This window comes from Protopterus annectens, chromosome 8.part0 (assembly GCF_019279795.1).
Source record: "Protopterus annectens isolate FY-2018-M chromosome 8.part0, PAN1.0, whole genome shotgun sequence".
Taxonomy (NCBI): Eukaryota; Metazoa; Chordata; order Ceratodontiformes; family Protopteridae; genus Protopterus; species Protopterus annectens.
In genome coordinates, this window is record NC_056741.1 from 805551140 (window position 1) to 805576607 (window position 25468).

A 25468-nucleotide genomic window follows, 5' to 3' on the forward strand; every position below is an offset into this window, starting at 1 on the left:
CAATCGATTTATGGAAGTACCTTTTGTCTTGTTTGTCAGTGATTTAATCGTGTTGGATTGTTTTTAACCTTGGGTTATTAAGACTTTATATTAGACGCACTACCTGAATTCACTAATTTCTTATTTTGGATGTTCTGCCTGAATTTTGGGACAGCCTTTTATTGTACCGGATTCTGCTTTTTTACTGTGTGAAGACTGAAAAACTGACAAAGTGAGCCTGTGAATACCCAGTCTGAAATTGACATTTCTTGGAATACTTTCTTTTCTCAAAAGTATGGTAATCTCAGAGTTGTAAGTTCTTTTTTTTTTTTTTGGGGGGGGGGGGCCTTGCAAAAAAAAAACTTTAAAAGATGAATAGTGATGTTTGACATTCACTGTTGTCACGTATTTTCTGATGTTTTAAACTCCAGGGCTCACACCTATGAGTCTTGGAATTTCAGGAATGAGCTGTAGTAAAATTACTTAGATGCACCCCGATCCTCTAAAAGAGCATCCATCAGGGTCTGCTTCACACTAAGGAATAAAGGAGTAGTCCATACTCAGGTGTAGAATGTCCCACCAGAAAAGACACCATTAGCAATGATCTGAAACCAGGAGAAAATATGACACGATGACTGCAGTCAACAGTAACAGAGAAACCAATGGAAATTTCATGGGAGACGCAAGATGGTATTTCTGCACATGGAGGAAATTTGGACAGCACATCAGTAAAGTTTCCCTGCTTTATCTACTATTAAGCATCACAAGATATTTAACAGCCACCTATGGTACAACTGACACTGGCAGACAGGATTTCAGTTTAATGCCCTATCCGAAAGTTCCACATTTATTATTTGCATCTTTAACAGCTCCTGGTCACAAAGTTGAAACAACAAATAGTCTTTTAAACATAAAAGTGACAGCATTTATTGTGTTTCTTTATTCGTTTAGATGTTTTGGAATGTCAGTCAAACCATATCCAAACCTGCCAAAGATCTTTAACTACTAAATGGTAAAATGTCTAAGTGTTTTATGGCAGAGAGATAAACATGCTACAAAAATGAGTTCTTTGGACATTACTTTGCCAGATGTAAATGACTGCAGTTAACACTCATTCATAGCCTAAACTTATTAATTTATTTGACATTTGTTGACCAGTATGTCTGACTGGGCAATAGCCCTTTTTCAGCAGAGACCAGAGGAGAAAAGCTCCAACAGAAAAAAAAAGCAGAGGTAAATCGAAAAATATATAAATGAACAACTGTATCTAGACTAGGCATACATAGTACAAAGTTCAAAATGTCAGAGAAATAATACAAACATTCAAAAATAATCCACAGTATATACATCAAAAATAATGTACAATATATACATCATAAGAGAGTACAGTCAGTTTTGTACACATAATAATATAGGGGAATAAGCTAGTGGAAGCTATAGGAGAAACAGAAGATTTAAAGGCTCCTAATATATACAGGGGGATTGAACCCCATGTAAAAGGCCAGTGGCTAGCCGTTTAAAAAGCTGAGTGCAAACAGGTAACTTATATCAGGAAGACGAGAAGCTATTAGCATAGTATAAAGAAGCTGCAGAGAGAAGTGGGAAGAGATAAGTGGCAAAGGTGCAAGGAGGGAAGATATCTTGAGAGGACTCTAAGAGGAAGAATTATAGAAGAATGGAGGTTAAGTTGGGTCCTTACATAGGCAGGACAAAGATTTATAGAGGTTTTCCTTCAGGGTTGTTTTAAAGGACTTCGGTTTAGAGATAGACTTGACATTTAAAGGTAGTTTATTCCAGACATCAGCTATGGAATAACTGTAACTGAGTTTGCCAATATTTTTTAGGCTACTAGACCTGCAATAAGTGCTGTTGAGACCTACGGAAAGCACAGTGAGGAATGTAAGGTTGGATTAGGATGGAGAGGGGGACATGTGGAGGTTTCAAAAAGGATGGTGTGTGCCACGAGAAGCTTTGGAGATGAAATTCCAGTCATTGTAGGCTTTTTAGAGCAATGCAGTGGTGGGTACAATAAGGCTGGTTGATGGCAAATAGAGCAATTTTACTGCAAGGGAGTTCAAGCTTGGACAGAAGACTGGATTGGAGATTTAACAGTATTGGGGGCTGCAAGTGTGGGACGTAGGAAAGTTTGTGCAAGGGAGAGTCTTGAAACATGCTGTATAGCAGGCCCAGCTTTTGATGTGTCTTTTTAATACAATGGTGAGTGTGGAGAGACGTTTAGTATGAGGTTTAGTGGAGATGATGGTGGTGTTGATGGAAGAGACAGTAAAGGTGGCTTTTTGATGTGGGAAAGTTGTAGGGAGGGATAGAAGAAGTTCGATTTTCTTTGGGTTAAATACTAGTTGGCTGGAAGTAAGGCATTTTTCGACTGCATAAAGGGACTCTTGGGTGAGGGTATGGAGGCGAGTGATGTTGTTGGAGCAGGAGATGACTGCAGAGTCATCAGCACATTGGACAATGGTAAGAGTGGGCAAGAGGAGTCGAGGTCATTAATAAAAATGTTAAAACACAAGGGTCCAAGGATGGAACCTTGAGGTACCCCATTTGAATGTGTAGGAAAGCAGAGAAGTTGCATTGCCAGTTCACTGCCTGCAGTCTATTGGAGAGGTAACTTGAGAACCAGGATAACATGGAGTTGGAGAGGTTTAGTGAAGTTAATTTGGATGGAAGTAATCTATGGGATATGGTACTGAAGGCTTTAGACAGATCGAGAAACAAGCAGGAGACTAACTTATTGCTGTCACAAGAATTTGCAATAGTATCTATGAAGGATGTCAGAGCAGTAGCAGTACAGTCTTTTGGCCAAAAACCATGCTGTCTGGGTGTCAGATTTTCCTGTAGAAGGTGGTCACGAAACTGTTTGTGGATGCATTTTTCTATAATTTTAGACAGAGGAGATAAAATGGATAATTCAGCAGAACGGCAGTTCTAAAACTCCAATAAACAAACAAAAGAGCATGTGGCCACGGTCTTCTCCTCTATAGTGTCAACACCAAAATCACAGGCGCCAGTGAAATTAACACTTTTATTCAGATTTAAGCTTTTAACCAAGAAAAAATAAATACATGCGTTTTCATCCTACATACAGGACTTCAGACAACCATTTTTGACTCAAAAAGCCATTTAAATAATCTCTAAGTCACCTGTTTAATTGTTAATCCAATGAAATACATCTCCTTCAGTTTAAACTAACAAATCTCCATCTCATAAATATTAATGCCTACTCTCTGAAAGTGTCTTGTGCTAAACTTGATCATTCCACATCATTTATTTATATAAATAATTTGAATTAAAATACATATAATAAACATTCATGAATGATTTACTAATAAATTATTATAATACATTTCATTAAAAATATCTTAAATAAATTAGTTTAAAAACTCAGGTATGTGAAGACTATATATTTGTTTCCTGTGTGTGTGTATCAATAAAGATTTCCTTAAACATATGTTTCAACAGAGAAGAAATTGATATAAAGTCATTCATTCCTGGTTTATTTCCAGGAATGAATGACTTTATATCAATTTCTTCTCTGTTGAAATTAAAGGCTAATAACATTTGAAAAACTCAAACATGTAATTTTGTAAAATGAACACCAGATGGGGGTAGAATATGCATGAAACATAGGTTTAAGGAAATCTTTATTGATACACACACACAGGAAACAAATATATAGTCTTCACATACCTGAGTTTTTAAACTAATTTATTTAAGATATTTTTAATGAAATGTTTTATAATAATTTATTAGTAAATCATTCATGAATGTTTATTATATGTATTTTAATTCAAATTATTTATATAAATAAATGATGTGGAATGATCAAGTTTAGCACAAGACACTTTCAGAGAGTAGGTATTAATATTTATGAGATGTAAAGGGAGATTTGTTAGTTTAAACTGAAGGAGATGTATTTCATTGGATTAACAATTAAACAGGTGACTTAGAGATTATTTAAATGGCTTTTTGAGTCAAAAATGGTTGTCTGATGAAGTCCTGTATGTAGGATGAAAACGCATGTATTTATTTTTTCTTGGTGAATAAAAGCGTTATCTTGGTGAATAAAAGCGTTAATTTCACTGGCGCTCTGTGATTTTGGTGTTGACACTATAGAGGAGATAAAATGGATGTTAGAGGGGTTGGTCGAGTTGCCACCTTTATGGGAGGGAATAATGTAGAACTTTTTTTCATACGTTAGGCACAGTGTTTTCCTTAATGGATCTACTGAGCAAGACAGAAATAGGGAAAGCAGTAGAGATGGCAAAAATTTGTAAGAAATCTGGAGGAAGCTTATCAACCAACAGTGAGCAAATTTTAATGTTTGCTCAGAAGTGATTTAATATAGGACGCGGGGATGGGTTTAAGAGAAAAGATGGGAGATGTTAGTAGGTGTAGAGGGTGAGGGTTGAGTGATACTATCATTCTTGGTAAGGTTGCGGACAGCGTCAATGAAGAAGGTATTTAGGAAGGTAGCAGTGTCAGTGACAGAGCTAGCAGGGCAGAGGTTAGCGGATAAGCTCCCAGTATCAGCTTATTAACTGAGTGCCAGCATTATGGGGGGTTAGACTGGGGGTTGTTGAGTGGTTTTTGGAAAAAGCTTTGTCAAGGGTTACGTTTTTTGGTTAGGTTCCAGAGTTCTCTACAGGTTTGAAGATCAGTGAGGGATTTGGATTTTTTCCACACACTATCTCTCTTACTCATGAGGGTTTGGGTTGCTTTGTTAGTCAGGGGGTATAGTGTGTTTTTATTCTTAATTTCCTGATGGGAGCCAGGGAGGTGAGTGTGTCTAGAGAGATGTTATTGAATGCAGGTACAGCTTCCTCTAAGGGGAGATTGTGGAGGAAGGAACAACTAATTGAAGACAGCTGGTGGTTGAAAGTTTCAGGATTAAAACTGGAGAGGCCGCAGCATACTATTTATTGCTGGGGTTTACATAGTTGAGGAGAGTGTGTCTAAGTATGTAGGTGGGATGATGATCATTGAGGGTATCTGGTAGTGTGGAGGGGTTGTGATATAGATTAGGATTAGAGGTAAAGACCCATACTAGAATGGAGCCAAAGTTGGTGCATTTGTTTAAGCGAGTAGGAGTGGTGATTAGTTGGGAGAAACTAAATAGGTTAATGGAGGTATTAGGGGAATCAGTGCCAAGTGCATTCCAGTTGATGTTAACATTGCCCAAGATAATGGTTTCATAACGGATGGTTTGTGAGATCCAAGAGAGAAAGAGCTCAAGGGTAGGAATATTGTTACCTGGGGGAATATAAATGGAGGTAACAGCTAATTTTTTGTGTTTTATTAATTGGCAATTAGCAATAAGAATTTCGGCTGGATGGAAGTCAGAGGACGTGACTGAAAGAGGTTGGAGAATGAGATGGTTAGAGCAGAGAATAGCAATATCTCCACCTTTCTTCTTAAGGCAATCATGGCGGAGGATATTATAACCTGGTGGAAATATTTCAGTATCAGACATACAAGGTTTAAGCAAAGTTTCAGAGAGGCAGAGGATATCAGGGGAGTGCAAGGAGATCCAGGCAATGAAAGAGGAGGTTTTGTTCACAATGCTTTGAATGTTCACAGATTAAATAGATAGGCTTTTGGTAGGTGGACATGTGTGAGTTTGAAAAGAATGTGGGGTAGAGAATTGGGGATGTGAGGGGAGAGAAGAGCTAGAATCAGGCCTTGGGTTTGGATGAATGTCGCCTAACAGTAATAGATTTAAGATGAGTGGTCTGAGATAAGTAAGGTGATTTTGTTGGTGGTCATTTTTTGATTTCATTATGAGGGGAATTGTAGGCAGGAAGAATATCTTAACTTTGTACAAGGTAGTGTTAGAATATAAAAATAAGAATGGGGCTTTAGGGAAGGTATGGGTGGTAGAGAGTACATAATTGCACATGCGAACAAACTGTTACACAGACCAACAACTTTTACAAGAAACAGAGTGGGTTTTCTGAGGCACAAAAAACCCCAACACTTAAGCATTTTAAAAACTTTTAAAACATTTTAATTTCAGGTTTCCCTACCAGTGGTTGAGAGTAAAATGGATAATGTTGCAATCTGAACACCTACACAAAACCACAACTTGCTGACACCTTTTTACTCAGTGATCGCTGGTGCTGGTTCTATTACAGAGCCAGAGGGAAATCTACTCCCCCCCACCCTTAAGTTTTCACTTATATCCTCAACTGTAGGGACTATGGAATTAGCATATTTAAGGTGTGCGTGTGTGTCTGTGGGGGGTATGGGAGTGTAGCAAGGCTTGCCTCCTGCACAAACCCCAATTGATGTTTTTTTTTTATCTTGATAAAGGTTTCACCAATTAGATTTGTCTCATTAAGTTTGTCCAGATATACAGTAACCACTTCATGAGAAACTTCAGTAACCTTAGCCAAACGCAACACACCAACTTCCACTAGAGTCAGACTTAACAGTCTGACACAGGGGCATGACAGACTACTCTCCCTATACAAGATGGCATTTAGTTTTGGATACTTTGTGTTTTTCTGTTTTTAACTCATAGCAGACTCACAGTTTTAATCATTATGAAATACTGCCCTAAGCTAGAAAGATGTGCATATTTTGTTTTCTGTACCTGCTTCACAGAGTTCTGGTCCACTGATATCCTATCCATTCTCCATTAATAATCCTACTGTTGCCCATCCCATATTTTAACCAAGAACCATCAATGTGTGGCCTTGAGGCAATGGTTGGGGGTCACCAAAGATGTGGTAACTAATCCTTTTCTAAATGCAGAATGTGACAAGCTAGATGTGCACACAAAGTCATCCATATGTATGATCTTAAGAGAGGATTTTTTTCCAAAACAGAGCAATTAAACATTGGACTCCTCCCCCAACAGACAGAGAAGAACAGACATCTGTTTGGACAAAAAACCTCCTCAGGCCTGCTCACCAACATGCAGATGGCTACCCCAAGCCTATGTTGTCTTATAAAAAGTTTAAGATCGAAATAACTTCCAACATTTGCTATCAACATCACACAAAATCATACCTTTGTAATAATGTAAGTAAAGCTCAACAGTACTGTAAGCATCACCTTAACCCCATACTTGGCTGGCTAAAATAGACAATACGACTCAAAAGCTTTTTGGATTAAAATCCAAGTTACAAAAAACAGGCTAACACAATCAACAGGCAAGAAGAATTTCTAAGCCAGTCTTCTCTTCTTGTTACCTTCTGTTAGCGTCATAATTAACATAATACTCCAGTCCAAACCTGTGACTCTGGGGTTGCTCTTCACCTTGATCTGTAACTAAATGAAGTTCATGATAAAAATGCTAATTCATCCTTACCTGGAAACATTACTTTCACAGGAGGAGCCACTCAGACTGAGAGGTGGGTTTTGCTGGAAGGTCTCATTGGTTACTTCTACATGCTGATTACCAAAGCCTACCACTATCCTGGAAGCCCAGAAGAGGATGCAAGGTTTACCAGTCTGGTTGTATGCCAAGGGAGGGTAAGTTGTTGTTGAAGTCTGCAGCAGCTGCCGGCCAGTATTCTGAATAGCAAATGCCACATCTCTCACCACCTGAAAGGGGAAAAAAAAAAAAACAACAGTCACATTCTTAGACTCACAATGACAGTAAACACTCAAGGGGCTTATTCTCCATTATGGCACCTTTTTTGCAGTTATTCTTCTAGATTCCACCACAAAAACTGGATCAACAGTAATGTAGGCCACCCTACAAGTCATCCCAATGGCATACTGTGACACAAGTTACCCAAGTTCAAATAGTAGCTTGGGTGCAGTGCTGTCAGGGAGGATGGGCATTCCTCATACTGCAGTGTGGAGGAGGACCATGCTGGAGCTGTAGTGAAGGCCGAAACAGAGAGTGATGACACCAGGCTGGGGAGTGGGGGGTGAGATGGCACAGCAGGCGTGGTCACCCTGCTGGCCTGAGTAAGCACAATGTCAAACCACAACAATGTTGCTCACCAAACCTTACAATGTCATCAGCGACTAGGGGTTAGATATAGGCTGAAGAGCACTGCAGGCTACAATATGGTAGTCCCTGCCTAGCCCATCTCATTGCTCTTGCCTGGCAAGCCTCTAACCCTGTCAGCCTGAGCATGAAGTCCTACTCCATGTTCTGTGCTCTCCTTCCCAATGAGAGTTATCAGCATAGGACTTACGGAGATCAGAAGACTACAGTGGCAGTCAGCAACATCAGCCCAAAAAAAAAAGTACTGTATATCATGCTGACTGTGTTGCTCACAACCAACGTCCGATTACTGGCACAGGCACTGTAAAAATTGGTAATGTAGGGTGGAAGTGACCAGCCAATGCTAACTTGCCTATCCTGGGAACACGGGAGTGGTTTGGCTTGCTGAACTAGTAAAAAAAGCAGGACCGTGGGTGCATCACTGCAGCAAGAGGAGCCTAGTGATTCCTGAAGTCCAGCAGTGTACTGCATGCATAGTAAGCGAGTCAGCTGATCATTGTGCATCTTCCTGCCAACAGCTACAAAGGAGCTTGCAATCTGCCATTAAAGGAGGGGGGGGTCCACATGAATGACCAGCCCGCACCCTATTACTTGACTCGTATCTCCCTGAGGAATGAGATGGTGAGCTTTCCACAGTCGAGTAGGAAATAGACCATAGGGTTTTTGCCATACATGGAAGTGGGTACAACTCTTCATAGGTTGATACTAGGCCATCAGCCCTAGGGTCTATTACAAGCCCAGCCATAACAATTCCCTGGCTATTTCTTCCCACACTATTTACTTCCCTGGACCCCTGTCTAGCAGGGCAACTGACGTGATCCCTGGGGTGAATTTCCTTTCTCACATCCAATCGTCAAGATTCCTTTTGAAGGCCAAAGAAGAACTCTGCTTGACATGTATGGGCAATCTATTCCGGAGTCTGGGGAGTCTCTGGGTCAGGAACCTATCCCTCCAGCATGTTTTGTTTATTGTGATGACAAGGTTTAGATCCCTGGAGCGTGCGGCTCTGAGGGATTGGGATTTCTTTAAGTGTAGCATGTCCAACAGCTCTGGGTTTGACATGGCCTTGTATGTTAAGCAGAGATCGCCTCTGAGTAGACAGAGTATAGCTGGAGCTTTTAAGGAGGTCAACATAAGGCATCTGCTTTAGGCCTGTGATTCTTTTAGTGAGGTATTTCTGTGGCCTTTCCAGTTGTTGCAGATGTCTTGAGAGGTACATACCAAACGGGGCGTTGTATTCTATAATGGGTCTAATGAGGGATGAGTACAGTGGGACAATGGCCTCCTTTTTTCTGGATGAAAAGCGCTTAGTGATGAGGTGCGCCACATAGAAGGATTTCCTGACTGTTGCGGTGATGTGGTCATCGAAGATGAGACCACTGTCCACCTGTGTCCCTTAGTCTCTTACCTCCTGTAGGAGTGGGAAACTGGTGAGGGCTGTGGGACTGGCTCACTTGTCCTATAAAGATGAAGGAAGAGGACTGTTGGGTGAAGACATAGGAGCCAATGAGTAGATCTTGTAGGTATGAGTGGGTGGAGAGAACAGTACTGTAGACCACAGATCACTCCTGGGCACTGTACGGCACCAAAACATGCATTTTATTTTCTCTTAAAGGGCATAACTAATGATAAATAAGCTGATTACTCACCAGGTAGATTATTACAGCAATTCAAATATGGCTTATGACCCAGAAAGTTCCCCAATTCTAATCTCACAAGCTGCATGCAACAAGAAAAACTATACAGTAGTACCACTGCTAAAATATCTTCTCTCCAAGATATGTATACAGTGGAAACATGTCCCTTTTTCAAAACAATAAGACAGAAATATGCAGAGAAGAACAAATGTGGAACTTGTTTATTGACACTTGTTTACTGGCAAAGTACAATTGAGTAATTTTATCAGTTTTCAGAGGAGGACCTGGGAGTAAAGCTCCACAAATATATGAAAAGTGAAAACAGGTATTGTATTACAATATACTGCAAATACATACATTCATACAAATAATGATACACAAGACATGTAGAATACAATTATACCATCAATGAAACAAAATAAATACAATACCATCTAGCACTGAAATATGTGTACATGGTATAAATAAGCAAGTTTATTTTACTCAAAGCAAATGACAGTGTGTATCATTTAAACAGTGGATAAGGAGGAGAAGAGGAAGGGGGAGACATAAGCATGTACTTATAAGAGTAAATGTGGGAAACAGGAGAAATAAAGACTAAAAGCAAAATTAAACATAAGGGAATTCAGAGTAAAAGAAAGAAAAGAAAAAGGTGAGATACAATGTATAGAGGTATTAGAAGACTAGAAGCTGAAATCATTAGCCAGGAGAGCAGCACGTGCAGAGAGGAATTACTTTAGTTGCAGCTTAAGTAAATTAATGTTATTTGCACAGGGACTGTATTTCAGACTTACTACACATTTTGTGTGTGTGTGTGGGGGGGGGGCTGTAGGTGTTGATTCCCTTTCAACAACATATATTTTTTCTTCACATCAGACAAAAATATGACTGCTTAAAATGATAATTTTCTTAGTCTAAGGGCATCACCTACTAAAATCAGTTTTTATACATGGGTTTATTCATAAACACTTTACAAAATATCATAAGATAAAACAATTAAACAAATGAAACTAAGCACATTTATCACTGATATCAACTTTCTGAAAGTAGACGGATATTTTCACCTTGCTTATTGCAATTTAATATAGCATAATGTAAACATCTTGAAAGATTACAGTGAACATATTCTTAACAATGATTAAGAAATCAAATTAGAGACAGTCCTGGCACAAAGTTGGAGTGCCAGAAGAATTCTTCATTATTACAGCAGACCAGTTTTTATGCAATAGTCTGTTACCACAGTCAAATACAGTAACTTCAGAATCAGATCCAAACTAAACATGGCTATAACCCAAGACACTCCAAATGCAAGCTGTAACACCTCCATACCTCTCAACCTGGTAAAGCAAGAAATCTGTACAAAGGCACAAATAATGGGTGACGTCTTACAAACTTTGACTGCGGACAGAATATACAGGTTATGCATTAGCATGAATTTTCTGAAGGATATGAAGTCTGAAACTGAAATATGTGCCATTATTTTCTGACTTCAGTCCTCAACGGATTTGCCAGTGATCTGCCAAAAAAACACAATTTTATAAGAAAGAGCAAAAATATGAGGCAAAAATCTGGACATTCTGTGAGAATCTGTACAGTTGAGAGGCATGAACACCTCAGATAACTGTTGCAAAACCCGCCCTGGATTTGGAAAAGATAGGCAGGTGGTAATGCTTGGTAAAGGTATGTACAGAACTCCAGGTAGCAGCTTCCAGAATGTCCCTGGTAGGGGCTCCCCTGAGGAATGCTGTAGAGGTAGAAGTTGCCCTAGTGGAATGTGTTCTGACCCCCTCAGGGGTTGGTTTCCCATGGTGTTTGTAGCAGAAATGGATACAGTGCGTTATCCATTTGGAAATTGTTTTGAAATGGCCTTGCCCTCTGCCCCTGGTGCAAAATTGATTAGCAACTGGTCAGATTTCCTGAAGGGCTTGGTATTATCAAGCTAGAATCTGAGCTGTCTGTGCACGTCCAAGGAGTGCAGAATCCTTTCCCCTTTATTTTGAGGATTAGGGAAGAAGGTTGGCAAATGGATATACTGGTTGAGAGCCACACTGGACACCACTTTATGCATAAAGGAAGGGTTAGTCCTGAGGGAAACCCTGTCAGCATGAAAAATAATGAAGGGTTCCACAGCCATAAGTGCTTGTAGCTCACTCTTCTAATTGAAGTGATGGCCAGAAGCAAGGCAGTTTTCCAAGAGAGGAATTTTAACTCTGCTGATGCTGCAGGCTCAAAGGGGGGTAGCGTGAGCTTTTCCATTACAAAGTTAATGTCCCAAAGCAGGGGTGGGTGCTCTCCTTGGTGGCCTTAAATTGTTGGCCCCTCTCAGGAATGGTTTGAGAGGAGAGAGAAGAGAGGTGCTCAGTGTTGTAATGAGCCGAGATGGCAGAGGCATGGATCTTAATGGAGAAGGATAGGCCTCTGTGGAGTAGGTCTGCTAGGTAATCCAGGATTAGAGGTAAGGAGGGCAGTGCTGTGTCCTCTCCTTTACACTGAATCTAGGAACAATACCTTTTCCACTTATTAGCATAGGATTTCCTTGCACTGGGTTTTCTGGCTTCAAGAATGATGTCCAGCACCTGCTTGCTTAGGCTGGTCACTGGGGGAGAATTCGAGGAATAAGCCAGGCTACAAGATTCATGGTTTGCAGTTGCGGATGCAAGATCTGTCCCTCTCTGCTGAGTGAGGAGGGTTGGGATCTGGGGTAGGTGCCAGGGTGGCACAGATGACTGGCTGCACAGTAGGGGGTACCAGTGCTGGCGTGGCCAGTCCGGGGCAATCAAGACTGCCCTTGGTCTGTCCTGTCTTACCTTGAGTAATATTCTTGAGAAGAGAGGCAGTGGGGGGAATGCATAGATTGAGAGGTTTTCCCCACTGGAAGGATAGGGCATCCACTTTCCAGGCCCTGCTGTGAGTTGTCCTGGTGCAGAATTTGCTGAGCCAATGATCGCAGGGGGAGGCAAAGAGGTCCACCTCCAGGGTTCCCCATTTCTGGATTGGAAGGCTGAAGGTGCTGGGGTCTAATTGCCACTCATGTGGGTCTAGGAGATTTCTGCTTAAGTCATCTGCCAGAGAGTTTTGTTTGCCTGGCAGGAATTGAGCTTGCAGATGAATATGCATGTCCAAGGCCGTGTTCCACAGGGCCATGGCTAGCCTGCAGAGTGGTAGGAGTGGGTTCCCCCTGTACAACATAATTGTGGTGTTGTCTGTTTTTATTAGCAGGGGTCCTGGTGAGAGTAGGGATCTGAAAGCTGTCCGAGCATGCTGAACAGCTAGAATCTCTTTTTGGTTGATGTGCAGATGAATTTGACTTGGGCTCCAGTGGCCCTGAATGCACTTTTTGTCCAGGTGTGCCCCCCCAGGCATAGTCTGATGCCATCTGTGGTTAGGGTCTGGGCGGCATGGAGTTGAGTAAAGGGTAGTCCCTTGCTGTGGTTGCATGCTGTTGCCCACCAAAGAAACTCTGCCCTTAGACAAGGTATGATGGTTTCCAGGTCCTGAGAATGTTGGCACCAAAGACTTTTAAGTACCACTGAAATTTCCACATATGCAGTCTGGCATATGAACCCTAGGGCCTGCAGGATTTTCCTGGTGGATAGTTGGGTTCTGGTGGCCATTTGAGTGAAGAAGCCCGTCAGATAGGCTTGCTTTTCTGGAGTAAGGAATGCCATCTGGGATGCTGTGAATAAGCTTGCTCCCAGGAATACAATCTTTTGACTGGGGACTAGTTTTGATTTTTTTTCATTGATAGTGTACCCCAGGGAGGTGAGAAAGTTCTTTATAAATGTCAGGTGCTGCAACAGCTTTTCCTGACTGTCTGCCGGAATCAGGCAATAATCCAACTACAGGTAAATTTGAATCTTTCTCTGTCTGCAATAGGCAATGGCTGCAGCCAGGCATTTTGTGAATACCCTGGGAGCAGTGGATAAGCCAAAGGAAAGTGCAGAGAAATGATAATGCACAGATCCTGCCCTGAAACCTAGGTGTTTCCTGCATGAGGCACTGACAGGGATGTGCAGATAGGCTTCTTTTAGGTCTAGGGTGGCTAGCCAGGCATCTTTGGACAGCATAGGAAGAAGCTGTTGAAGGATGAGCATTTTAAATTTTGGTACCACCAGGAAGGTGTTTAGAATGGAAAGATCTAGGATTGACCACCAAGTGCCCTCTTTTCTGGGTACGAGGAAAAGTCTGGAATAAAACCCTTGACTTATATATGTTCTGCAGGAATAGGTAGAATTGCTCTTACGGAGAGCAGGGATTGAACTTGGTTTTGTGCCTCTGCCCACTGGTTTGGAGGAAGGTCTGGGAACCCTTTTGGGGTTCGCAGAAAGTGGAAGTAAAATATGTACACCTGGGATACAATGTTGAGGACCCATCGGTCTTTGGTGATGGAGGTCCAGTTTTTTGCATGATGGGCAAGTTTTCCTCCTAGGGGCATGAACAGATGGGTAGAGGTGAGGAGTGGAGTTGAGAAGTCATTGTGAATTCTTTCCATAAGGGGGTAGCTTAGCTCTCCCTGTTTTAGAAGTGGAGGCACTCCACTGCTTCAATCTCTGCATATCCTGAGACTGTAATCTGGGGGGGTCTATTTCCCCTGGGTCTAGTTTGAGATGGCCATGAGGGGACTGAAAAGGACCAATGTTTCGAGGGGCAATGCCTACTGAATCTAGGAGGCTGCACTAGCAAAAAAAGTCCGACTGTCTGCATAGATTTAGCGTTTTCTTCCATCTTTTTTAGAACCTCTTTTACTTTGGTACCAAACAGATTGTCCTTGTTCAAAGGACTGTCTAGTAATTTTGATTTCACATGGTCTGGCAAGGTCTGCTCCTTAAGCCAAGCATGCCTTCTTAGTACAGAACCAGTGACTGCTGCCCTGCAAGATGCCTCTAGGGCACCAAAGCCACATTGCAAAGTATGCTTGCTGACTTGGCTTGCAGAATGCATAATCTCTTGTAATTCTTTATTTTCTGCACAGTCTGTAAAGGTAGATAATTTTTGCTTAATAAGTTCCACAATATGTTGCTGATATTTCAGCATGTAAAATCGGCAATTCAATGCCCTAATGACGAGAGTTGCAGGTGTGTATACTTTTTTTTACCCCATCTGTCTAAAGCTCAGGAATCCCTGTCCGAAGGGGTGGGATTCTTAGCTGTAGTTGCTTTTTTACCTTTAGGCCCCTGGGAAATGACCTCTGGGTCAAGGATTTTTGAAACTAAATTTGTGAGAGTCAGAGACTCTGTAGTACCTGCCTGGTTTCTTTGGAGCAGGGGGTAAAGTATCAGGATTTAGACTGGATTCCATAAAGACATCATCCACAACATCTAGAACTGGAGGGATTGCTAAAGGTTTATGTTGTGGCAAATCTAAAAATTCTCCGAGTCTCTTTTTGGATTGAGGATAGTCTTGGCATTCCCAGTGGAAATGCTGTCTTAAAGTATGTAGGGTTTCACCAAAAGAAAAAACCTCTGGAGGGGAAGCAGAGGGAATGGATTCCTCTGCATCTGAATCCTCATAAGCAGATAAAGGCATGTCTTCATAATCTGAAACCGCAGAGTCGTCAGACTCTGTCAGTTAAAGCTGCTGGGAGACCGATCTCTTTTTCTCTTAGCAGGAGAAGGCTGGCTTCCCCTATTTAGCATAATCAGGTCTTCTGCCATTTTAAGCATTTGATGTTGTGGCAAGGAAGCAGGTGCTTGAGTTTGGGTCATTGGTTTTTAGGCGTAGCTCGTACTCCTGGCCTTCGAAACTCAGTAGTTTTAGACAGAATTGAAGACATTAAAGAAGTCGGTTTGTGTTGAATATCGGTAGTGCAAAGAACTTCCTCAGGAGCCGGTGCCTGCACAGCTGCTCCGGATCCATCCAAGGTAGAGACATCCGCAGGTTCTATAGTCAAAGAAGAGTCTCGCAGCATACCGGACTCGGGTCTCGGTAGCGGCCTGCAAATCCATAGAAGCAGGCATCTGGGGCTGTGAAAGCTCCTCATTGGAGTACCAGTGAACTGGCGACTAGCTTAACGGAAGCGTCGTCGGCAGTTTTGGACCTGTGCGGTCTGTCTCTGTCTTTATCCTTATGTTTTTTCGGAAGATTGGTGGTCATACGGCTTACCGAAGCCATTCTGGAATATGGAGATAGACAGCGAAAGTATTTCACAACAATAAGGGCTCAATGACGAATAGTTCGGGAGTTGAACAAAGCACAAAACCGACAGCGAAGTATGTTGTGTTCTGGGCCTAAACAGGTGATGCAGCAAGAATGGAAATCTCGGTGTGGTATTTGCTTTCCACAAGCGAGACAATTGTTAACTTTTTCTGACATCGGTTAGAGCAAGAAAAAAGGATCCCAATGGGGTACTTTGCTTTAGAAGACTTCAGGATGATTCAATTTGGAAACGAAAACTCAGGTAGTGGCAGACCTGCACTCGTGCGAACAGCTTCTGCTTCAGTGTCCTCGGCAAGAAAGACTGATGTAATGGCGTCGGCTGTCTGTTTTTATACCCCCGACGACCTGACGTCAGTCCTGGAGCGACAGCAACCAACGCAGAAATACTAAGTCTCTGGTATTCAGGCTGACTGAGGGCTACCTTCAGGCAGATAACCCAGGTGTGATGACTGCAACAGTGAAACACGAAGAATATCAGCATACTACCAAACAACCAACGCATCTAAATTTGCTTTGAAGGCATAGATCTCTAAATGTTAACACAGAGAAAAATACAGATTCACTCAGAGTTCTTTTTTGGGATGGAAATTTTGAACAATCTCTGTAGGTGAGCCACTTCTCTAGGAGAAATGCAAATGTAGCAGCGAGGGGTTTATACCCATATGTCCTTGTTATAAAGAAGAAGGCCAGTCCACTACACAAATAACTAACAGAGGTGAGCATCAAAGCAAGCAACATATGAACTGCAGTACAAGCACTAGGCAACACAGGCAGTCACCTAGGGTCTCGTGGCTGGCAGGGGTCCACTTGCCAGGAGGTTTCAACAGTTAACATTTTAACCGGGCTGCGTCCTACATGAACTCCAAGAAGAGCTAAACTCAAACATAAAAAGTACAGTTTTGTACCTACCATAAATGTAGATGTTCGAGGATCCACATTGCTGCAGTCCTAACCATTGGGTAGTCCGCTGTCCCAGTCGGCCCGAATACCAAAGTATATGGCTGACGTCGGTCAAGGCGCATTAGACTGGCGTCGATGCGTCAGGGTACTAATGCGCATGACCGACGTCATATCCTCAGTCTTTTCTTGCCCCAGATGTCAGAAGACCCTAAAAGACAAGGCCAAAACCAAAACCCCAAACATTCCTGCACCAAAATATGTACAATATATACAGAATTACAAGGTATAACCTCACCTACACAACCACCCTAAACACAGAGGGGAAGGAGGGAGGTAAATTGGACTGCAGCAATGTGGATCCTCGAACATCTACATTTATGGTAGGTACAAAACTGTACTATGTTCTTCATTCCACATTGCTGCAGTCTAACCATTGGGTAGAATCCCAAAGCAGAGGTAAGGGAGGCTGGCAAATCATAAAGGAAGCAGGAGCTGTCAACATGCCTTGCAAAATAGCAGTGGCAAAACCAGCCCTAGATTTAGAGTAGAGAGGAAGGTGATAATGCTTAGAGAAAGTATGCACTGAACTCCAAGTAGCTGCCTCCAAAATATCCTTGGTGCCACCCTTAGAAATGCTGTTGAAGTGGCAGTAGCCCTAGTGGAATGAGGCCTAATCCCAGCTGGAATCTCCTTGCCATGATGGGAATAACAAAATGCAATGCAAAACCCAATCCACTTAGAAATAGTTTGTTTTGACACAGGCTTGCCCTGAGAACTCAAAGCACAAGAAACAAACCACTGCTGCGGCTGCCTAAAATCCTTAGTCCTGCTTAAATAATAGCAATTGCCTGTGTACATCTAAAGTGTGCAAAATCTTTTCCCCCTTATTTTGGGGATCTGCATAAAAAGCAGGCAAATGAATAGTTTGGTTTAAAGCCACACTAGAAACCACCTTAGGCATAAAGGAAGGATTAGTACGTAATGATACCTATCCTTATGGAAAATCAAAAAAGGCTCTACCGCCATAAGGGCCTACAATTCAGAAACCCTTCTTGCAGAAGTAATGGCCAACAAAAAAGCAGTCTTCCATGACAAGTATTTCAATTCAGCAGTAGCCGCAGGCTCAAAAGGTTGTAGAGTAAGTTTCTCCAACACAAAATTGAGATACCAAGCAGGAGTAGGAGCTCTACGTGGGGGTCTTATATTCTTTGCCCCTCTAAGAAATTGCTTGAACAAAGGATGCGAAAACAATGGTGGGTCACAATCATAGTGAGCTGAAATTGCTGCAGCATGAATCTTAATGGAAGAAAAAGACAAACCGTTGTCTAATAACTCAGTAAGATATTGAAGAGCCACACTCAAATTAGGCTCAGATAATCTCCAAATTCTTTGCTGCACTCCAAAATAAAAATCTCTTCCATTTTTCTGCGTACACTTTCCTTGTACTAGGTCTTCTGGCTTCCATAATCACATTTAAAACTTGTTGAGGAAGTTGAGACCTGCTGCGTTTCAAAACAGAATATGCCAGGCTGTTAGATGAAGAGAGTGAAGCTTGACATTGAGTAGGTGACCGTCCCTCTGAGACAACAGGTGTGGAATCAAAGGTAAAGGCCATGGAGGCTTCCTTACCAGACTCCTCAGTAATGGGTACCAGTGTTGTCGAGGCCAATCTGGAGCTATTAAAATCATCCTTGGCTTGTCTTGTCTGACCTTTAGGAGCACCTTTGGGAGAAGAGGCAGAGGTGGAAAGGCATACACATGAAGATTTTTCCAACTGAAAGAAAGAGCATCCACTTTCCAAGCTGTGTGATGAAACCTCTTTGTGCAAAACTGTGGCAGCTGGTGGTTTAGTGGAGAAGCGAACAGATCTATGTCTGGAGTTCCCCATGACACTGTCAATGTTCGAAATACATGAAGATCCAGTTTCCACTCGTGGGGATCCATGATTTGTCTGCTTAACACATCTGCTAAGGAGTTCTGTGCTCCCGGCAGAAACCTTGCCTGAAGAGTTAGTTGCAAGCTGAGCGCAGTCTCCCATAAAATCATTGCTTGCCTGCATAGAGGGTAAGAATGTGTTCCCCCTTGTTTGTTGATGGACCACATGACAGTTGTGTTGTCTGTTAGAATCAACACCTGCCCTGGAAGAAGTAACTCCTTGAAAGCCATTAATGCAAACTGGACTGCTAACATCTCCTTCATGTTGATATGTAGATGCTGTAGTCTGGCAGGCCACTTGTCCTGTATCCACTTTCCATTCAGATGAGCTCCCCAAGCTATGTCTGAGGCCTCTGTCGTTAAAATCTGACTCGCCTCTGGCCGGGTCACAGAGAGTCCCTTGTTTAGGTGAACTTCCTGAGCCCACCACAAAAATTCCTTTTGAATGCAAGGTATTATTTGAATGACAGTGTCCAAATCCTGGCAGTGCTGTGTCCATACATTTTTGAGATACCATTGCAGCTTCCTCATATGCAGTTTGGCATTAGGAAGCACCAGAATACAAGATGCCATGAACCCTAAGGCTTGAAGGACTGTCCTTGCAGTCAGCCCGGACTGAAGAGATAGTTGATGGAAGTAAATGGAAAGATTCTTTTGTTTGTCCGGGGTTAAAAAGGCCATCTGGGCTGCTGTATTCAGTCTCACACCCAGAAAGCACATGTCTTGAGAGGGTACTAGACTGGACTTTATTTCGTTCACAGAATACCCTAGGCATCTTAGCACTGCTATCACAAATTCCAAATGCTGTAAAAGGTCTTCCTTTTCTTGAGCCAGAATCAGGCAGTCGTCCAAGTAAGGATAGATTTGAATTCCTTTTAGCCTGAAGTAAGCTATCACTGGAGCCAGAACCTTTGTGAATACTCTGGGCAGTAGATAAGCCAAAGGGCAATGCAGAGAACTGATAATGGGAATTTCCAGCTCAGCGTAGATACTTCCTGCAACTCAGTCTGATAGGCACATGAAGGTAAGCCTCCTTGAGATCCAAAGTTACCATCCAGTGATCTTTGCCCAGCAGAGGTAAAAGCTGTTGTAGCGTCAACATTTTGAACTTGGGAATGTCCAGATAAGTGTTGAGGATAGATAAATCCAAAATTGGTCTCCACGTGTCCCCTTCTTTGGTACTAGGAACAGGCGAGAATAAAATCCTAGGCCTTTCTGGCACAGGGACTGGCTGAATGGCCCCTATTTGGAGTAACAGAGAAATTTGCTTGTGAGCCTCTTTTCTTTGTAGAGGAGGAATGTCTGGCATGCCTTTGAAAGGAGGCAAGGTATGGAAATAAAACCTGTAACCGTGGTGAATGATATCCAGAACCCATCTGTCTTGGGTAATTAAATCCCAATTTTCTTTGAAAAGAGCCAGCCTTCCTCCCAAAGGTGCTGCCAGGCGAGAATGTACTGGCAGCTGAAAAGGCAGGTCATTGGGTCTGTTCTGAAAGGACTGACCCTGCCCTCACCAGAAGTCTGAGCAGGTGAACTCCCTGTTCTAGGCCTAAGAACCTTGAGCTCTGCCCTACCACGTCTAGACCTACCCCTAGACTGGGAATCATAAGCAGGATATGTCCATCCCTTAGTAGGCCAATTTCTACTAAACTGGAGGCTGCACCTGCAAAAAATCTTTAACAGTTTGCATAGACTTAGCCTTGTCCTCCATTTTCTTTAAAACTGCTTCCACAGGCGAACCAAACAACACGTCAGACTGTAAAGGAGCATCCAAAATCCTTGTCTTAACATGCTCAGCTAAATTCTGATCCCTCAACCAGGCGTGTCTACGAAGAACAGAACCAGTGGCAGCCACCCTCGAGGAGGCCTGCACAGCATCAAAACCACATTGCAGTGAATGCTTACCCACCTGTTCAGACACATGAACTAAATCCTGCAACTCTTTACACTCAATGCCTTCCGCCAGAGCATCCACCTTAGACTTCAATTGTGAAAGGAGATAATTTTGATATTTTAACATGTGAAACTGGCACCAGCGCCTCATGGCTAAAGTGGAAGAAGTATACACTTTCTTTCCCCATCTATCCAAAGCCCTTGCCTCTTTATCAGGAGGAACAGGATTTCTAACAACAGAAGCCTTAACACCTTTAGGCCCTTGAGAGACAGTTTCCGGGTCTGCCCTAGGACTCTTAAAAAGATACTTGTGAGCTTCAGGCACCCTATAGTACCTATCAGGTTTAACTGGGGCAGGAGGCAAAGAATCAGGGTTTAGGGAAGCCTCTGCAAAAACATCTTCCACCACATTCAGAACAGGAGGTATAGCTAAAGGCCTATGCTGGGGTAAAAACAAGAATTCCCTAAGCCTTTTCCTGGAATCAGAGAAATCTTGGCCTTCCCATTTAAAATGCTCCCTCATGGAATGCAGAGTCTCTGAAAATGAAAAATCCTCAGGAGGAGAAGCTGACGGAGTAGAATCATCCACATCAGAATCAGAATCAGAATAAGGAGGATACTCCTGCAAGTCTTCAGCCGAAGACTCAGAAGCCTCCGAACACTGCTCAAAACTCTCAAACTCAGGCTCCACCCTGGGCCTCTTATCAGGAGGGGGCATAGAGCCTCTAATCATAGTAATCAAATCCTCTGCCATTTTAAGCATATGTTTTTTAGGCAAAGATCCTGAAGCGCTAGGAGAAACCCCCACTGAAGTTAAACCTGGCCTGCCTCTCAAAGAAGCCTTGGAAACAGAAGGGGAGGCTCTAACCACCTTAGGAAGAGAGGAAGAACAGCCACCTGAGAAGCCCCTTCAGCCTGGCCTACCTCCTGAGAGGACACATCCTGTAACAGTAAAGTCTCTCCCTGAGACTCTAAAGAAACCCCTGGTAAAACCTCCGGCTCCACAGAGCCTTCTAAAGAACCGACGTCCGGGACTGCCGGTTCTTCCACCCTAGGCTTTGCTGCTTTGTCCTTGCGTTTTTGGGCCAGCGGGCGTCGAACATCCGACAGCATTTTATAATTAAAATGCTTCCCAAAAACTAACCTGGCACAGTCTAACCTTCTCTTAATAGTGCGTTTGTTAAATCTAGCACAAGAGCGGCATCCAACAACGTCGTGCTCAGGCCCTAAACAAGGTATACACAAGGTATGGTAATCCTATGAGGTATCTGTTTCCCACAAGAAATACAGTTATTCACTTTTTCTGACATCGGTTAAATACTGAGGCAAGAAAAACCAAAATATTCTAGCGGGTACTTAGCCAACTTTGATTAGGTCTGAAACTCCGACTTCAGAAAATTTCAGAGCGCCAACCTGCACTCGCAAAACTGCTTCTGCATCCGGACCATGCGGCAAAAAGACTGAGGATATGGCGTGGTCATGCGCATTAGTACCCTGACGTACTGGCGATCAGTCTAATGCGCCTGACGGCGTCAGCCATATACTTTGGTATTCGGGCCGACTGGGACAGCGGACTACCCAATGGTTAGGACTGCAGCAATGTGGAATGAAGAACATCTACTGTTCAATCTCAGCCTTACTACAGGATATGTGCCCAAAGAGTGGCGTACAGCAACAGTGGTCCCTCTCCATAAAGGTGGTGCCTCAACGGATCCTGGAAACTATCGCCCCATAAGCCTGACTAGCTTGGTCTGCAAAGCTATGGAAAGGATCATCATGGACCTCATAAATAAAGATATTGGGGACCTAAAGACACTGGATCCTACCCAGTTTGGCTTTGTTAAGGGCAGATCCTGCCTCTTAAACCTGGTTGATTTCTTTGAAACAGTCACAAAGGCCATTGACGAGGGGAAGGTGGTCCACACAGCCTACATGGACCTCACAAAAGCCTTCGATACAATACCCCACTCCGACATTATAGATAAGCTCACCAGCTTAAATATAAACCCTATGTCACTAGATGGATTGCAAACTGGCTCAAGGACAGAACCCACATGGTTAGAATTGCTGGAGCCATGTCAGACTCCAACCAGTTACAAGTGGTGTCCCACAAGGCTCAGTCCTGGGACCTCTCTTGTTTGGTATATATTTCTCGGAGGTACAGGCCAACACGGAAGGACTGTGGCTGACCAAGTTCGCAGATGACTGCAAACTGGGCGCCATAATCGACTCTCCAGCCGACACAAGCATCCTCCAAAAGGGCCTCATAGAAACAGACAACTGGTGCCAGAGCCATGGCCTCAAGCTAAGCGCCAAAAGTGTATAGTCATCCCTTTGGCAAAAACAAAGTGCCCACAAATTACCACATAGGTGGTAATCCATTACGATACAGAAGAAGTAATTAGGGACCCAAGTTGATAGCAATCTCTCATTTGACAACCACGTAAAGTGGTTAGAAAAACATTTTATATAGCCCACCTAATCATGAAGGGATTCACATCTAGATCAGGGGCGTCCATCGTGCCTCTTTACTCATCCCTCATCAGGCCCATAATTGAGTACAATGCCCCTTTTGGGATGTACCTTACCAGACACCTGCAGCAACTGGAAAGACCCCAAAAGTACCTCACCAAGAGGATCAAAGGGCTCAAACAGATGCCATATGCTGCCCGGTTAAAGAAACTCCAGCTCTACTCAGTGGCATGCCACCTGTTCAGAGGCAATCTGTGCCTGACGTATAAAGCCATGTCCAACCCGGAATTAATGGACATGCTGCACCTCAGAAAATCCAAATTCCATCGAGCTACGCGGTCGAGAGACTTGAACCTCAGCACTGAAATAAACAGGACATGCTGGAGGGACAGATTTATAACCCAGAGGTTCCCTTCACTCTGGAATAAAATCCCTGTCCAGGTTAGGCAGAGTCCCTCATTGACTCTCTTCAAGAGGATCTTGATGAGTGGATGAGAGATCGTAGGTTTACCCCGGGTATCACTTCTGTGTCACTGTTAGACAGAGGCACAGTATGCTAACCTTGAAAAAGGGCATAGCAAAATAAATTTAAAATAGGTGGCGAAAGCCTAACACATTCTGGCTAGGCTTATAAATGCCCTAGGGCAGATAGCCTAGTATGAACCTATGAACTAAATATATACTTAGAAAAATCTTCACAGAGTGATGGTAACATCTTCTCCTTTAAGCAAGACCATGAATGTGTTATACATTCGAACTCATGCCAATGTGGATATAAACAGCGGAGCGTGGAATTTAAACTAGTCATTCCACTGTGTGCGCACATGTGTGCACATGTTTTAAACTAGCCATTTCATTTGTTTCTGTATGAAAGAGAAAGTGCGTGTGTGTGTGTGTGTGTGTGTGTGTGTGTGTGTGTGTGTGTGTGTGTGTAAAACATACCTCTCAAATGACCAAATTTAACCTCAGTTTTGGTCAGTTTCTTATAAAATTTGTGAAAAAGTGGCAATCTTGTTTTGATGAACAAGCTACATTTAAAAAGTAGATATCAGTTATATGACTTATGCAAAACCATCACTGATATGGTTAGTTTGGAGAAGGGGTGTGCACATGTACCTGACAGAAACATGTTTAAGTACATTACTGTGATCATATTTTTTTACTTACTTCACAATCTAATATCAGAAGGTAAGGGTGAGGAGGCAAGCAGCACATGTATGCACAGGTAAATGACATGGTCACTGTCACATAACAATGAATGGTTTCTTGGAGAAATCAGCAGCATTACTGGGATAATTATGCATTTAATTTTTTTTCAAAGAAACACAAACCTACAGAATATGCCCATTGTCAAGAAATGACAGAATGTATAATAGCCATGGGAAGTTACAGGATCACTTCTAAATGATTACCGGTGTGCCTGTTTGGGGGCCAGTATCAGTCTTAGAACAGTATGATTATATTTATATGCACACTTCACAGTCACCTGTCATGCACTTTCTAAGAGGCTCATTCCATTGGGTCAATATGTGTGCAAAGGGAAATGAAGCAAATGGTTGTATTTTTGCAAAAATGTGAAGATAAATCAGTGCTTTCGCTTTCAAGTTGCTACTTTATATTTTTATCACCTCCCTAATGAAGACACTTTAGACTTAGTTAAGAACAAACATGCACGTTTTAACTAGAAGCAAATACATAGTATACAAATCAACTATATTTTGCTTTTACAACAGAGAATGAAAACGCACCATTTGCTTCTGAAAAAAGAAGTTACGTCTTACCATAATGTTCCATCTGTGTTGTCGATATTCACTAATCCTTGACTGTAGGCTCTGTTCCAAGCCTAGGAACAGACTTGGCTGTTTACTTCAGCTCGCGCTTTCCAAACTCTAAAGCTAGGCTCTACCCATAATGCTCCTCTCTAAACTACTTCAGATCGAGTTTGCCTAAATTAGTGGCAAGCAGTAAATAAAAGGAGACCAGATATGTGTCCCTATTATGAAGCTAGTCCTGGAAGAATTTGATCCACTAAGTCTCAGGCTGGGGGAAGGAGGAAGGGGATGTCAAGGATTAGTGAAGATAGAAAGCACAGATGGAACGTTATGTATGGTAAGACATTTCTTTATCTGATGTTGTCAATCTTCACATAATCCTTGACTGTGGGACAGAGTCTCCAACTACCTGAATCTTGGGAGGTCGCACAGAAGAATATTCTGAAGCACCATCAAACTGAATGATGCTCGTTCCTCCTAGAGGCCTGATCCAATTTCTAATGAGTGATAAAAGTATGAGGAGATGGACATGTGGCTGCTGCATAAATGTCATCCAAAGAAGCTCTGGCATGAAAAAGTTGCCACAGCTCTGGTTGAGTAGGCTTTCACTGGACGCGGAAGGTGAAGTCCTCTAGAATGACAGATAAATGTGATACAATCTCAGAGCCATTTAGCTAAGGTAACCTTGGTAACTGGGTTACTCAAGGGAAGAGCGGAAAAGGCAACAAATAATTGGTCAA

General features: G+C 42.5%; 1 protein-coding gene across 1 annotated transcript in view; it reads right to left on the reverse strand.

The window, feature by feature from the left end:
* The window catches only part of ATP6AP1 (ATPase H+ transporting accessory protein 1), a gene marked incomplete in the record, with an annotated part of 333375 nt that overhangs the window by 98150 nt on the left and 209757 nt on the right, over positions 1-25468 (reverse strand). Inside the window, 1 exon segment of the mRNA XM_044080269.1 lies at positions 7313-7548. Coding sequence (XP_043936204.1) covers positions 7313-7548 — 236 coding nt within the window.